The 14,119-nt window shown below is 48.4% G+C and overlaps 1 protein-coding gene across 3 annotated transcripts in view; it reads right to left on the reverse strand.

Annotated features, from left to right (window-relative positions):
• The window catches only part of gldc (glycine dehydrogenase (decarboxylating)), a 169,618-nt gene that overhangs the window by 80,275 nt on the left and 75,224 nt on the right, over positions 1-14,119 (reverse strand). For all 3 annotated transcript variants that reach the window (XM_038804258.1, XM_038804260.1, XM_038804259.1), the window contains 2 exons: positions 6,178-6,374; positions 2,603-2,699 (listed from right to left, as the gene is read on the reverse strand). In XM_038804258.1, coding sequence (XP_038660186.1) covers positions 2,603-2,699; positions 6,178-6,374 — 294 coding nt within the window. The remainder of the gene's footprint in view (positions 1-2,602; positions 2,700-6,177; positions 6,375-14,119) is intronic.

Consider the following 14,119-nt stretch of genomic DNA (forward strand, 5'->3'; position numbering starts at 1 on the left):
ACCTGGTTGTTTGTTGGCGCATTCCAGAGGGCAATTAAGAGTCAACCACATGGCTATGAGTCTGGGGTCACATGTAGGCCAGGCCAGGGAAGGATGATTTCCTTCCCTCAAGGACCTTGGTGAATCAGACGAGTTTTTACAACAATCCAACAGTTTCATCGTCACCACCACCGAAAAAGCTTTTCAAATCCATGTTGAATTAATCTATAATAATAATGCGTAGCTTTCGGTCTGTCTGCGTTTTTGATATCCGTCAGTAAATTTCTTTTGTGGGCAGTATCTCGGGTACGTGAAGGCATGTAGAGGGCGCAGAGTGCGTGAGGCTTAACGCTTACATTAATTCAGGGGTTTCAGAGAGCTGCCAACTTCAGACATCGTTAAATCGCGCTGTTTTACATTTTTATTCCGTTAAAATAATTTTACTGTCTTTTTCTTTTGATTGGCCAAACACTCTAAAGGTGGCGGGCAGGGCAGGCCTCAAACCTGCCTCCCCAGCCATTTCCAAACTGCCGGTTTCAAGGAAAGGGCAGAGGTCATTCCGAGTAATGCTCTCCTCCCATTGTCCCCTCTTCTCTCACTCCCTCCCCACAAGCCCACCCAGACGGCAGACATCTCAACCCCCCTCCCTCCAATTAATGTAGGCCAACAAACAGAAAGTGTGAGGAGCAAGACGTCTCTGTCCGCATGCTTTTTGACACCCATCCCACACCTCAAAGAAAAAAAGAGCTTGATTTTTCTGTGAGCTTTAGTTAATGGTTTCTGCCCTGAGGCACAGCTGCTCTGATGTAGCATCTACGTGAGGCAAAGGTGGCTGCCGGCGGTTGGTGACAGCGGGATGGTTGGTGGAGGAAGAAACCAGTGAGTGGCAATGGATGACCAACAACAAAATTACCCTGGCTGGAGGGACTGGGGGCAATATGGGTGGGGTCGGGGGGGGGAAGGCATGTGGGGGGGGGGGGGCAGCCATGCAGAGGGCACTGTGACAAGAGTGGGGCTAGGGTTGGTACAGGAAGAAGGGGCAGGATGGGTAATGGAATGGGGATGTTGCAAAAGGGATAAATGGAATAGGATGGGAAGGATGCCAAAAGATTGGAATGGCATGGGAAGGGTCATGGAGGGGGTCCAGCTGGGTCAGAGAAGTCAAGGTTTGGGGGGGGGAGGGGGGGGGGGGGGGGGGTTGGATCATGGATGAGGTTCAGTCCCGTGTGGGCTGGAGGTCGGTCCCCTCGGGGGTCGGTGCGTTTCCGGGGTGGGGGCTTGGTCTGGATGTTTAAAATCATTACACATAAATTAAAAAAGAAAAAAGGTTTTATTTCTTCTACCTTTTTCTGAGTAACTGTTAGAGTAACCCTAGCAGAACCATCCAAAGTTAGCAATTTAAATTGTCTTGTCGGATGGCTCACAGTGTAATTGTTCAAGGGAAGTTAGTGCTTTGGAACAATTATCGTGCAAATACTTACGCTTGGCAGTTCGGAGAGGGATTCTCCAGAGCACCTTTGGGGTAGGCCCTAAATTTGACAACATTTACCAACCTTAATTTCAAACCTGCCAACCAGCAAGTCAGCACCTTAGTGTCCATCCCTAAGCAAGTTGGATTTTGTTGTAAATAATGCATGAACAATTTGAATGACTCTTAGGAAAACTTATTGACATGTTTGTTCCTTGAGTCGGGTGTAGACCATGTGGAATTTCCCACCAAACATTTATGTTACCAGTCCAGTACACTACTCTTCCCCTTGGATAGTAGGGGTGTTTGCTGGTGAAACAACATGAACTCTGCACTGAATGTGCCCATTCACCCATTTGACTGGAATAATAAAGCAGTACAAATGTGTGATGGATTAAAAATTGAAATTGACTGAGAAGTACTTCTGAAACGTTGCTGATCTCTGCTTTGTGCTTGCAAAATTAAGTTTTTTTTTCAGCAATGTAGAACAAAATATCTACTGGGTGGAACAAACCATTACAAGGGGACATAAATTTAAGGTGAATGGTGGAAGATATAGGGGGGATGTCAGGTAGGTTCTTTACCCAGAGAGTAGTGGGGGCATGGAATGCACTGCCTGTGGAAGTAGTTGAGTCGGAAACATTAGCGACCTTCAAGCGGCTATTGGATAGGTACATGGATTACGGTAAAATAATGGAGTGTCAATTAATTTGTTCTTAAGGGCAGCACGGTAGCATTGTGGATAGCACAGTTGCTTCACAGCTCCAGGGTCCCAGATTCGATTCCGGCTTGGGTCACTGTCTGTGCGGAGTCTGCACGTCCTCCCCATGTGTGCGTGGGTTTCCTCCGGGTGCTCCGGTTTTCTCCCATAGTCCAAAGATGTGCAGGTTAGGTGGATTGGCTATGATAAATTGCCCTTAGTGTCCAAAATTGCCCTTAGTGTTGGGTGGGGTTACTGGGTTATGGGGATAGGGTGGAGGTGTTGACCTTGGGTAGGGTGCTCTTTCCAAGAGCAGGTGCGGACTCGGTGGGCCGAATGGCCTCCTTCTGCACTGTAAATTCTATGATAATCTAAAGTTCGGCACAACATAGTGGGCCGAAGGGCCTGTTCTGTGCTGTATTGTTCTATGAAAGTAATGATGCTGCTGGCTATACCTGGGCTGTGCAAATGTTGCTGGTAGCTTTGTCCCTCCTGATGTGCTGCTCTCTTGTCTGTAGCGCTAGACGATACACCTCTTTTCCTGCAGCATCCCTGAATGATACAAAGCAAAACAGTCAGTGAATAAACCACGAGAAAAAAATGGTCCAGTTACCCATAAGTCCACTGTAGTTCTTAGTTTCTCAAGAGAACAACTTGCAGAATACATCATACTAGTTGAGGCATTTAGGTTATGCAGTGGTCCAGAACTTGCTGCAGTGAGCTCCCCACTTGTTAGATTTTCTTCCTCACCCTTCAGTCGTGATTTTCTGCATCATAAACTGCTGGAAGTGCGAGATGGTAACAGCAACGGGGCATCTGGGACCTTGGTGAACGATTGGACCAACAATCTATCTCCTTAACCAATGAGATTTAAGGATTGAGAAAGAAACACAGGAAAGAGGAAATTAAGGTAAATCAGAGCGAAATCCAAAAGAGAAATAAAGAGAGGGAAAGAAAGCTTGAATTAAAGTAGAAAAGAAAGTGAAATACAAAAAAAATCCCACATTTAAAAAATTCATTTTGAACTCGAAGAACAATTTACTACCTGCAGGATTGAGATTCCACAGTTTGGATTGTACGGTTTCTGGGCTGGAGAGTTTGTGTGGCATTCCACTGATACGGGTTACATGGTAGACAGCTCCTAATGTTGTTAAATACCTGCCCAAACTTTCTGCAGTGAGTTTTATTGGCAATTAATACGGCAACATTTTGACATTTGGCTGGGAGGGGTTGAGCGGAGCTGCAATCTTCCCGAGGGGAACTGTGGGTGGGGCCCAAGTCGTTCTGCAACTGATGATGATTCACAGCTCATGGATATTGCTTCCTTGACACAAGCTACTGAAAAATGTACGCATGACTAACCTTGGCCGGGATTCTCCCCCACCCGGAGGGGCGGGAGGTCCCGGCATAGCGGAATGGCGCCACCCACTCCGGCGTCGGGCCTCCCCAAAGGTGCGGAATTCTCCGCACCTTTAGGGCCTCGGCCCACGCCGGAGTGGTTGGCGCCACGCCGACTGGCGCCAACAAGCCTTTGGTGTCACCACCGGCGCATGAGCGGTAGGGGGGGGTCTCTTCCGCCTCCACCATGGTGGAGGCCATGGCGGCGGTGGAAGAAAAGGAGTGCCCCCAGGGCACTGGCCCGCCCGCCGATCGGTGGGCCCGGATCGCGGGCCAGGCCACCGTGGGGGCACCCCCCGGGTCCGATCGCCCCGCGCGCCCCCCTCAGGACTTCTGGGGCCCGCTCGCGCCGCCAACCTGCCGCCACCAGAGGTGGTTGAAACCACGTCGGCTGGAGAGGCCTGTCAGCGGCGGGACTTCGGGATGATGGGTCATCAACAGGGTCGGTGAATTGCGCCCATAGCTTTTGACGGTATTTCAGACCATGAAAAAACATTTCCGTATTTCTGAAAGAGCTAGTTTGCAACTAATATCATATGATGTTATTTCAAGCCAGTAGTTACTTAGTCGATGTCAGACAATTACCTTAGTTTTATTAAGTGGCCATTAGAGGTAACCTACATTTTTTTCTTAAGCTCGCAATGAGAAGACATTTACAATATCCTGAGGAAAAAATAAACAGCAACTTGTGCTTCTTCAATATTAAGGTAATTAAATGCGATGTAATTGACACGCACAGTCAATGTTTCCCGTTATGCAAATATTAATAGCAACAACGTTACACTCTGAAAACCTGCAACAACAGTTTATTCATATTGATGAAGGGTTGGATTTACATGCTTGATGGGTAAATGGTAGTCAGGAAAATGCAATTTTAGGGCAGCACGGTGGTGCAGTGGGTTAACCCTGCAGCCTCACGGCGCCGTGTTCCCAGGTTCGATCCCGGCTCAGGGTCACTGTCTGTATGGAGTTTACACATTCTCTCCGTGTTTGCGTGGGTTTCACCCCCCACAACCCAAAGATGTGCAGGCTAGGTGGATTGCCCACGCTAAAATTGCCCCTTAATTGGAAAAAATTAATTGGGTACTATAAATTTAGAAAAAAAAAAGGAAAATGCAATCTTTCAGACCCTTTAAAGTATCACTAGCAGAAACTACAAGTACTTGACAACTCTTTATTTTCTGCTAAAAAATATTGTGAAATTGACAGCAGAGATCAGAGAGCCATAGCTGCCAATCAAGCATTGTTTTCCCTGGGGCTCAGGGGTTTTAGCAGCCAAACGGATTCCGGGGGTCTAGATGAAGAATTTATGAGCCTTGACTGTCAATTTTACAATATTTATTTACACAAAATAAGAGGTTTCAAGTGCTCGTAGTATCAGGTATTGAAGTACAGACGATTCAACCAAAACATTTGCAGCAAGTATTTTTGGGGTGGCTTGCCTGTGTTGTATGATGCTAAAATGTGCAGTCACCACCACCCCAACGCACACAACTGAACAGTAACCCAGATACACTTCAATGCTTTCACAACAGAACTACAGCTTCTTGCTAAGAGAAAACTCATCCTCCCCATTCCTACTAAAGACAAACCTGACTTTGCACTCCATGACCACAGAGAATATAAGCACAATTGCTCCCTCCTTACTGAAAGGAAACTAGCCCCCTGAACTCACCTCTCATCGTCCTTTCCATCCACTTCCTCATTCCCTTCATCCATTTCTTCTTCCCTCCCTTACAGTTCAAACTGTCTGTGGTGATGACTGCACATAACTGCCGGGCATGGAGTGAGCAGCACGGTAGCACAAGCGGATAACACTGTGGCTTCACAGTGCCAGGGTCCCAGGTTCGATTCCCGGCTTGGGTCACTGTCTGTGCGGAGTCTGCACGTTCTCCCCGTGTCGGCGCGAGTTTCCTCCAGGAGCTCCGGTTTCCTCCCACAGTCCAAAGATGTGCAGGTTAGGTGGATTGGCCAATGTAAATTGCCCTCAGTGACCAAAAAGCTTAGGAGGGGTTGTTGGGTTACAGCGATAGTGTGGAAGTGAGAGTTTAAGTGGGTCGGTGCAGACTCGATGGGCCGAATGGCCTCCTTCTGCACTGTATGTTCAATGTCTATGTTACCAAGGTCTAGCTGCCTCACAATTACAAAGCTGTTTGATTTGCATGCTGAAAGAATATTGTGTTTCTCCTCGGGGGGGGGGGGGGGGGAGAGAGTTTGAACTAGGTGCACAGTTTCAGAATGAAGGGGCTTCCATTTACGACGGAGAGGAGGAATTTCTTCTCTCAGAGGGTTGTTAGTCTTTGGAGTTCTCTCCACCAACAAGCATAGGAAGCTGGGTCATTGAATATATTCAAGGCTGAGTGAGACAACATTTTGGAAGCACTTTGGTACATCACTCATGTGGCTATTTTGATGGGTTTCCCTCCAAACGGTGTCAGCAGATTAGACAAATAGGAAGGCATCAGGAATGCCACCATGTCCCGAAAAGCACACACTCCAGAAGGATCACTAAATGGTTGACTTGCCTCTTGAATTTCCTCCTTTTGCAAGATTGAATTAAAAAGAACACGGAATTGTTGGTTCGAGTTACAAACTACCCCCCCCCCCCCGGCATTGACACGTATTTCCGTACCTGGTAACCCCGACCATTCTTCCTGGCATCAGTCGGACAAGGCTTTCCTTGACGGCAAAGAAAGCAGCGTGCGGCCCTCCATAGGAAAGCGGCACACCGAACCTCTGGGAGCTGCCAAGTACAATGTCCACAGCGAATTCTCCGGGGGGTCTCAGCACACACAAGGCCAGGAGGTCAGTTGCACAACATGTCAAGGCCTGAAAAGTAAAGTAAAGGATGTTATGGCTGTGAAAGTCGAACAATGTTTTAAATTAAAAAAACCACGGCCGGAAATTTCCAGCCCCCTCCCGGCAAAGTTTTCCCACGGCAGAGGCAGCTCGCCGTTGGACGCTGGCATGATGATGCGGTCGCACAGATACCTGTGGCGTTTTGCATGGCGAGTGTTGACTTCAGCAGGACCGTGGGTAGGGAGGAAGGACCAGAAACTGCTGCCCCCACATTTTTGGAGGAATGGGGAGGACTGACCCTGATTTACTTCTATGTTTGCAAAGATTACTTATTAGCACTTATTTGTTCAGTGTTTCTGTGAATCAGGAGGGGAGGTATTTAGTGGGAGCAAATGCCACACTTAGTCACTTTGGTGGCATCAAGCTACGTGAGCCCAGGCATAGGATGGCCCGGTACAGAACCATATCTGAGTAGCAAAATGTGTCATATTCTTCTTTCTATTCGGTTAGGTTTCTTTACCCCCCCCCCCCCCCCCCCCCCCCCCACCCACTGTCTAATTGATCAGCTCATTAATTGCTGATTTAAATGAAAATTGCTGATTAAAGTAAAAAGTAATCAGCGACAATGTATAATAAGAAAGCCCCGCCACATTTTACACAGAAACAGGTTACAGGTCACCGTGACAGTTCCTTAACCCAAGCTCGTCACCTGGAAAGGAGACACAGCGGCCATTACACAGCCTTGGTCCCGGCCTACACTCTCTCTCCAAACCAGGCACCGCCTGTCAGTAGATGTAGCGTAATGAACCTCGTGAGATCTGCTGCTATTTATTAGAAGTAGCAAAGGAATTCAATGACCACTTTATATTCTCAAGGTTAATAGTTCCCAATATTTATACAATCACCCGAGCCGCTTAATTTTTTTTCCACTCAAGTGCTGAATAATGATCTTTGGCTGGGTAATGGGTGATCTCAAGTTTCGAGAGCAGCCTTGGGATGTGGACTAGTTAGAATTTTTACGATGAATGGTGCAATCTTTAAGTTTTCAAAAATTATTTCAGGGGATGCAGGTATCGCTGGCTAATTGCCCGTGAACTGGGTGACTTGCTAGGTGGGCCACTTGAGAGGGCAGTTAACCACATCGCTGAAAGTCTGGAATGACATGCAGGAGAGGCTTGGTAAAGATGACAGATTTCCGTCGCTGGGGGCGGCAGGGTGGTTAGCACTGTTGCCTCAGGGTGCTGAGGACCCGGGTTCGATCCCGGCCCCGGGTCACCGTCTGTGTGGAGTTTGCACAGACGGGGAGTCTCCCCGGGTCTCACCCCCACAACCCGAAGATGTGCAGGATATGTGAATTGGCCACGCTAAATTGCCCTTTAATTGGAAAAAAAAAAAATCAATAAATAAAAAGATTTCCTTCCCTGAAGGACATTACTGAACCAGATGGTTTTTTTTTTTTTTGCAACATTGATGATCATGCCAAGGTTACCAGAAATGAGACTAGCTTTATCCATCCACCCCCCCCCCCCCCCCCCCCCCCCCCAATTAGGATTACCAGTCCCGGGACATTACCACTAATGAATGAAAAAATGAATGAAAATCGCTTATTGTCACGAGTAGCCTTCAAATGAAGTTACTATGAAAAGCCCCTAGTCGCCACATTCCGGCGCCTGTTCGGGGAGGCTGTTACGGGAATTGAACCGTGCTGCTGGCCTGCTTTCAAAGCCAGCGATTTAGCCCTGTGCTAAACAGCCACTACGCCACTGTCTCCCCAACTATAGTGCTTTGATCAAGTTTGTTTCAATTCTTAGCTCCCCAGTGGTCACACGATCAGATTTGAGCTTTTATAAAATCTGAATTCTGCCTCAGGCCTTTGTCAAGTTCCGTGTTTTCAGAAAATATTTTGTACTGAAAAAAGAACGACAGGTAAAAATGCGACCCCCAGGCTTCATCTCCACCTTGCACAGGGCTAAATCGCTGGCTTTGAAAGCAGACCAAGCAGGCCAGCAGCACGGTTCGATTCCCGTAACAGCCTACCCGAACAGGTGCCGGAATGTGGCGACTAGGGGCTTTTCACAGTAACTTCATTTGAAGCCTACTCGTGACAATAAGCGATTTTCATTTTCATTTCATTTCATTTCATGAATTTTTAGAGTTCTATGTTCTATCTGAATTCAGCTCTGGATTATTCCCCTCACGTTATCTCCATGCGGGAAGTTAACACTTCGAGAAATTATTTACAAGGGAATTTTTGTCTTGATGTTACCACGGTGTTGACAAGATTGTTTTTCCCAGAGGGATCCAAGTACTTATTAAGCTTATGATGCTGCAATGCAAAACCAAAACCTGGCAACAAATTAATTCTGTGGGTTAATTGATTACAGTGGATATAAGATTAGAGCAACCCATTAAAAAAATACAATCCGCAGAATGGAGTGACTAAACTCTGTAGTGGGGACAGAACTTGCAGCTTGAAACATTCAGCATGCTGGTCAGCATCAACCTGACAGGTGAGATTTTATCCAGGATATTTCAGGTGCTAAAGAGTCTTGGAGATAGTCCAATGGGATTGTGGACTGCAGAGACTTCCGGTGGCAGCCATGGTGTGAGTGGTCGCACACAGGGCAGCTCCTGCTTGAAGGCCCAAAAAAGAGCTCTTTTTACCCGAAAGTTTGGAATTTCGATGAAAAGGCGGAGGTGAAGGTTGGAGGAGTAGTTTTCCCCAAGGAGTGGTATGTCCGCTGGTTACCAAACCCGGCATGAGACGGTGAGAGACATGGCCAAAGAGTTGGAGGAAACCTGTACTACAGCAGCCAGTGTAAGGATGGCTGAGGGGGAAGGGCCGGTGCAAGGTGGAAGGCCCCAGATGGAGCAGTTAATGGCTTTTATTAAGGACGAATTCTGCCAGCAAAGGAAGGAAACGCGGGAGGATCGCTCGAAGGCCATCGAAGGAGCGGTGGCACCACTGAAGAGTTTGGTGGAACGGATGGAGAAGTGTTTGGAGGTGCAGGGGTCACAGATTCGGGAGATCGAAGTAGTGATCTCGGACCACAGCGATCGTGTGGTGGCTCTGTTAGTGGACGTGGGGCTCCTAGGGGATCTGTGTAAAACATTGAGGGCAAAGGTGGAGGAGTAGGAGAATACCTCGAGAAGGCAGAACATGCGAATAGTGGGCCTGCCTGAAGGGGTGGAAGGCGTGAGTGCCACGAGGTACATCTCGAAGATGCTGGCAGGGCCGGTGGCGGCAGGGGTGCTAGATAAGGCCCTGAAGTAGACAGAGGGCATAGGTCCCTGAGGCAGAAGCCTAGAGCTGGGGAGCCGCTGTGGGCGGTGATCGTGAGACTCCACAACTTTGTGGAGAAAGAGAAGATTTTGCATTGGGCCAGGGAGAAGCGTACCTGTGAGTGGAAAGAGAACAAGGTCCGAATTTATCAGGATATTAGAGCCGGGTTGCCGAAGCAGCGGGCAGGGTTCAACAAGGCCAAGGCGGTGCTGTACTGGCGGCAGATCAGGTTTGGGGTGTGCTATCTGGCGAAATTATGGATGATGTTCGGAGGCTGGGAGTATTATTTCGAGACCCCAGAAGCAGCTGAAGACTTCACTGAGGAGCATAAACTGAGGGAGAACTGAGTGGACAATGCTTGGCATCCGGGGTGCTGGCTCTTCGTAATGGTTGGGAACATGTTCGAAGTGCAGGTAGTGTGATGAATATCACGTTCGCCACAAAATTCGGTTTGAAACAAGGCAAAAAAAATTAATACAACCAGCATTTTAATTCAAAGTGGAATAAACCCACTTCAGCTATAGGTCATGTACGGGTTATCATTTGCTGGGAGAAACTTCTAGCTAGGATTCGAGGATCATTAATACAAACAAATACAGGAGAAGGAAGACCTTCCTTTGACACACCATAAATTCTTTGGGATCACTCCCCTGCACCTATAAGTATTCAAACCATGAGGACAGGAAATTCTTCAGAAAAATAAATACACAAATCCTTCCTTGACTATATAACCCTTGACACTTAGAATAACATCCTCAAAGAAGTGTCTCTTTTGATATCGAAGAAACATGACAACACTGAAAAAAATCCAGATCTCTATACGAGTCGCTCTTTGCCAATATATCTTAAGACACCTGACATTCACGCAGACACTAAGATCATTAAAACATATATTGATGATAACACATCAAATTAGCCATCTGGCTATAGGCAATTAACCAACAATAAGTAATAAGATAACAGAAGCAGTCCTTGACCGATTAGAAATTTTTATATATAAAAAAAGGGGCATTTTGGCAGAGAGGTACCTTCTCACTCCCCTGCGGGAGTGTGGGTCAAAGCTCTGTTCTTCAAGCTTGCCTCGTCAAATAAAGACCATTATGGTTTTGTAAGTATGTTTCTGTTAAGCTTCTTAGAAATGTATTAGAAATTGATAGGAGATACTTTAGGATTTTCCATGTTTTAGATATCACATTCTCTTAAGAGAAGCTAATGTGTTAGCAGATAACAAAGGATTGTTAACGGGTTAACTAAAGACTGTTAATCAATTTATATTTTTAACTGCAATTCTGTATGTATCTATTGGGAGTATTTTGCATTAAAAATAATTTGATTAAAATTATACTGTGTTAAAATTATACTTGATTAAAATTAAACTTACTCTCAAAGTTTAAAATCCTAGACACTCATTTAGGAAGTCTTAAATGACCAGGACCCACGACGACAGAGGTAAATATTTAGTTATGAACTTTTCCCATAAAAAGTAACTGAGATCCTGTTTAACTGTCTGAGACCCGGAAAAGCACTCTCCCTTCGTGAGATCTATTCTGGGTCTTAGCAGAGAAACGGATTTCCCTCTTTTGGTGGGTTAACCTAGGGCATAGGTTATTACTAAAGTGTTATCGGGTCCGGAATAACTTAAATCCATCACAGTAGGGAGGGGGTCCTTTTTTGGGTTTGCTGTTTACTGTTGATATTGTATGGGGTGGTAAGGGTGAAAGATTTATGTGGGAAAGGATGCCCCCCCCCCCCCCCTGTTTTATGGACTGTTTGTGTTTAGCATTTGTTTGTTTGCTTTTGGGGGTGGTGGCCTGGGATTCAGGTGGAGAGGATGGGTACGGTGGATCCATGGCGCATTCAGAACCCGGGGGGAGTATTCCTTCTTTTCACACGTCTATAAGGTGTATTCGCGGATTGGGTACTTTGTAGTGAGTCGGGAGATTTTGGTTGGGGTGGCGGGGTAGTTATCTTAGATCATGCACCCCACTGGCTGGAGATTCGGTTTAGAACGGGACGAGAGCAGAGGGCGAATGGAGGTTTGATTCGAGGTCGTTGGCGGATGGAGGTTTTTGTGATAAGATGCGGGAGGTGATTAAGGAGTTGAATCAGAACGGGGTGGTGTTGGCGGCCATTTTTTGGGAAGGGAAATTATTTTGATTAAGGCTCGTGCGGATAGGGAAAGGAGGGAGGAACGTGACCATCTAGTTAGCGAGATAGTGGAGGTGGACAGGGAGTATTTGTGGGTGCCCACCGCGGAGGGATTGTCGAGGAGGAAAAAGTTGCGGGGGCTGTTTGACAGGTTGACAACGGGGTGGGCGATAGGGCAACTGCGTAGGGCAAGAGGGGCGCAATATGGGTTGGGGAGAACGTGAGCCACATGCCGGCACACCAGCTGCGGAGGCAGGCTGCGTTCAGGGAAATATTGCAGATATGGACTGGGACTGGGGATGTGATTCCGGAGCCGGGGAAGATAAACGAGAGGTTTATGGAATACTACCAGGGACTGTACAAGGCAGACCTGGGGGGAGAGCAGGGGCACATTGTGCGGTTTCTGGACAAGTTGGAATTTCCCAGGTGGTGGAATCGAAGAGGCAGGCGTTGGAGGAGCCACTCGGGCTGAAGGAGCTGCTAGATAGTATCGGGGCGGGATTCTCCGACACCCCACCCAGTGCTAGTTTTCGGGCGGGGATCATGCCACACCAGTCGGGGGCCATTGGCAGCAGACCCCATCCGGCAATTCTCCGGGCCCCGATGGGCTGAGAGGCTGTCGGATTCTGGCCACTCCTGCCGGCGTGGATTAGTCAAGGTCCCACACGGCAGGACCTGGCAAGTAAGTCGGCTGGGGCGGTCCACGGGGGCCCACACGGTGACCTGTCCCGCGATGGGGGCCCACCGATCTGCGGGCGGGCCTGTGCCGTGGGGGCACTGCTTCCTTCCGCGCCGGCCCCTGTAGGGCTCTGCCATAGCCGGTGCGGAGAAGACACCCCCCTGCGCATGCGCCAGAATACGCCGGCCGGTCCGCGCATGCGCAGGATCACGCCGACCCTTTGGCACATGCAAGGACTCGCACAGTCCCTTCGGTGCCGGCTGCCGCGCCAACCCCTCCGCCGTCCACCAACTCCCTCGGAAGTGCGGAGAATTCCGCTACCTCTTGGTGGCCCGACGCCGGAGTGGTTCACGCCGTTTTTGACGCTGGCGTCAGGCCATCGCACCGATTGCGGAGAATCTCGCTGCAGGTATACGAAATTGGGGAAGCCCCCAGGGCCAGATGGGTACTGGTGAAATTTTACAAGAAATTTGCGAGGGCTTGGCACCACATCTGCTGGGTCGTTTAATCAAGCGCACGGTGGCTCAGTGATTAGCACAGCTGCCTCACGGCGCCGAGGTCCCAGGTTTGATCCCAGCTCTGGGTCACTGTCCATGTTTGCGTGGGTTTTGCCCCCACAACCCAAAACAAAATGTGAAAAGTAGGTGGATTGGCCACACTAAATTGAAAAAAATGAATTGGAGAAGTGGGTGTTGCCGGAGACGATGATGCGGGCAGTAATCACGCTCATCCCGAAAAGGGGGAAGGACCCAGTGGAATATGGATGGTATAGGCCCATATCGCTATTGAACAAGGATGCGAAAGTATTGGCAAAGTTGTTGGCGGGGAGGATGGAGGACTGTGTCCTGGTGGTGGTTGCAGAAGATCAAACAGGCTTTGTGAAAGGCAGGCAGCTCACGAGTAATATAAGATGGCTGTTGAATGTAGCAATGAATCGGTCGGGGCTCTGGTACCTGAGGTGGTGGTGTCTATGGACGAGGCTGGAGTGGCGATACTTATTCAAGGTTTTTGGAAGGTTTTGCAAATTTAGTGGGGGGGGGGGGGGGGGATGCCATTTACGGTAGCGAGAGATAGCTGTAGGTATTTGGGGATTCAGGTAGCGAGGGAATGGACGGGGTTCCATCAGTGGAACTAAACAAAGCTGGTGGAGGAAGCCAGGGAGGATCTTAAGAAGTGGGATACACTGCCCTTGACATTGGTGGGGAGGGTCCAAGTGGTGAAAATGAATATTCTGTCGAGGTTCTTGTTTATCTTTCAGGCTCTCCCGATCTTTGTACTGAAGGCCTTTTTTCGCATATTGGACACGATCATTTCGGGCTTTGTATGTGCAGGAAAGGTGCCGAGAGTTGGGAGGACCCTGCTACAGAGGCAGCAGGGCGGGGCTGGCGTTGCTTCATTATTATTGTGCGGCGGTGGTGGGAAAGAGAAGGGGTAGAGGGGTTAGGATGGAGGAGGAATCTTGTCAGTGGTCTAGTTTGACGACTATGGTGACGGCAGCGTTGCCAATGGCTCCGAGTAGATATTCAGGAAGCCTGGTGGTGCAGTTCAGGATGAAGATATGGAATCAGTTGAGGAGGCATTTTAGGGTGGAAGGAATGTTGGTGTTGACGCCGCTGTGCGAGAATCATGGGTTTGAGCCGGGGAGGATGGATAGTGTATACAGGA

The sequence above is a fragment of the Scyliorhinus canicula genome, chromosome 8 (assembly GCF_902713615.1).
Source record: "Scyliorhinus canicula chromosome 8, sScyCan1.1, whole genome shotgun sequence".
NCBI classification, from domain to species: domain Eukaryota; kingdom Metazoa; phylum Chordata; class Chondrichthyes; order Carcharhiniformes; family Scyliorhinidae; genus Scyliorhinus; species Scyliorhinus canicula.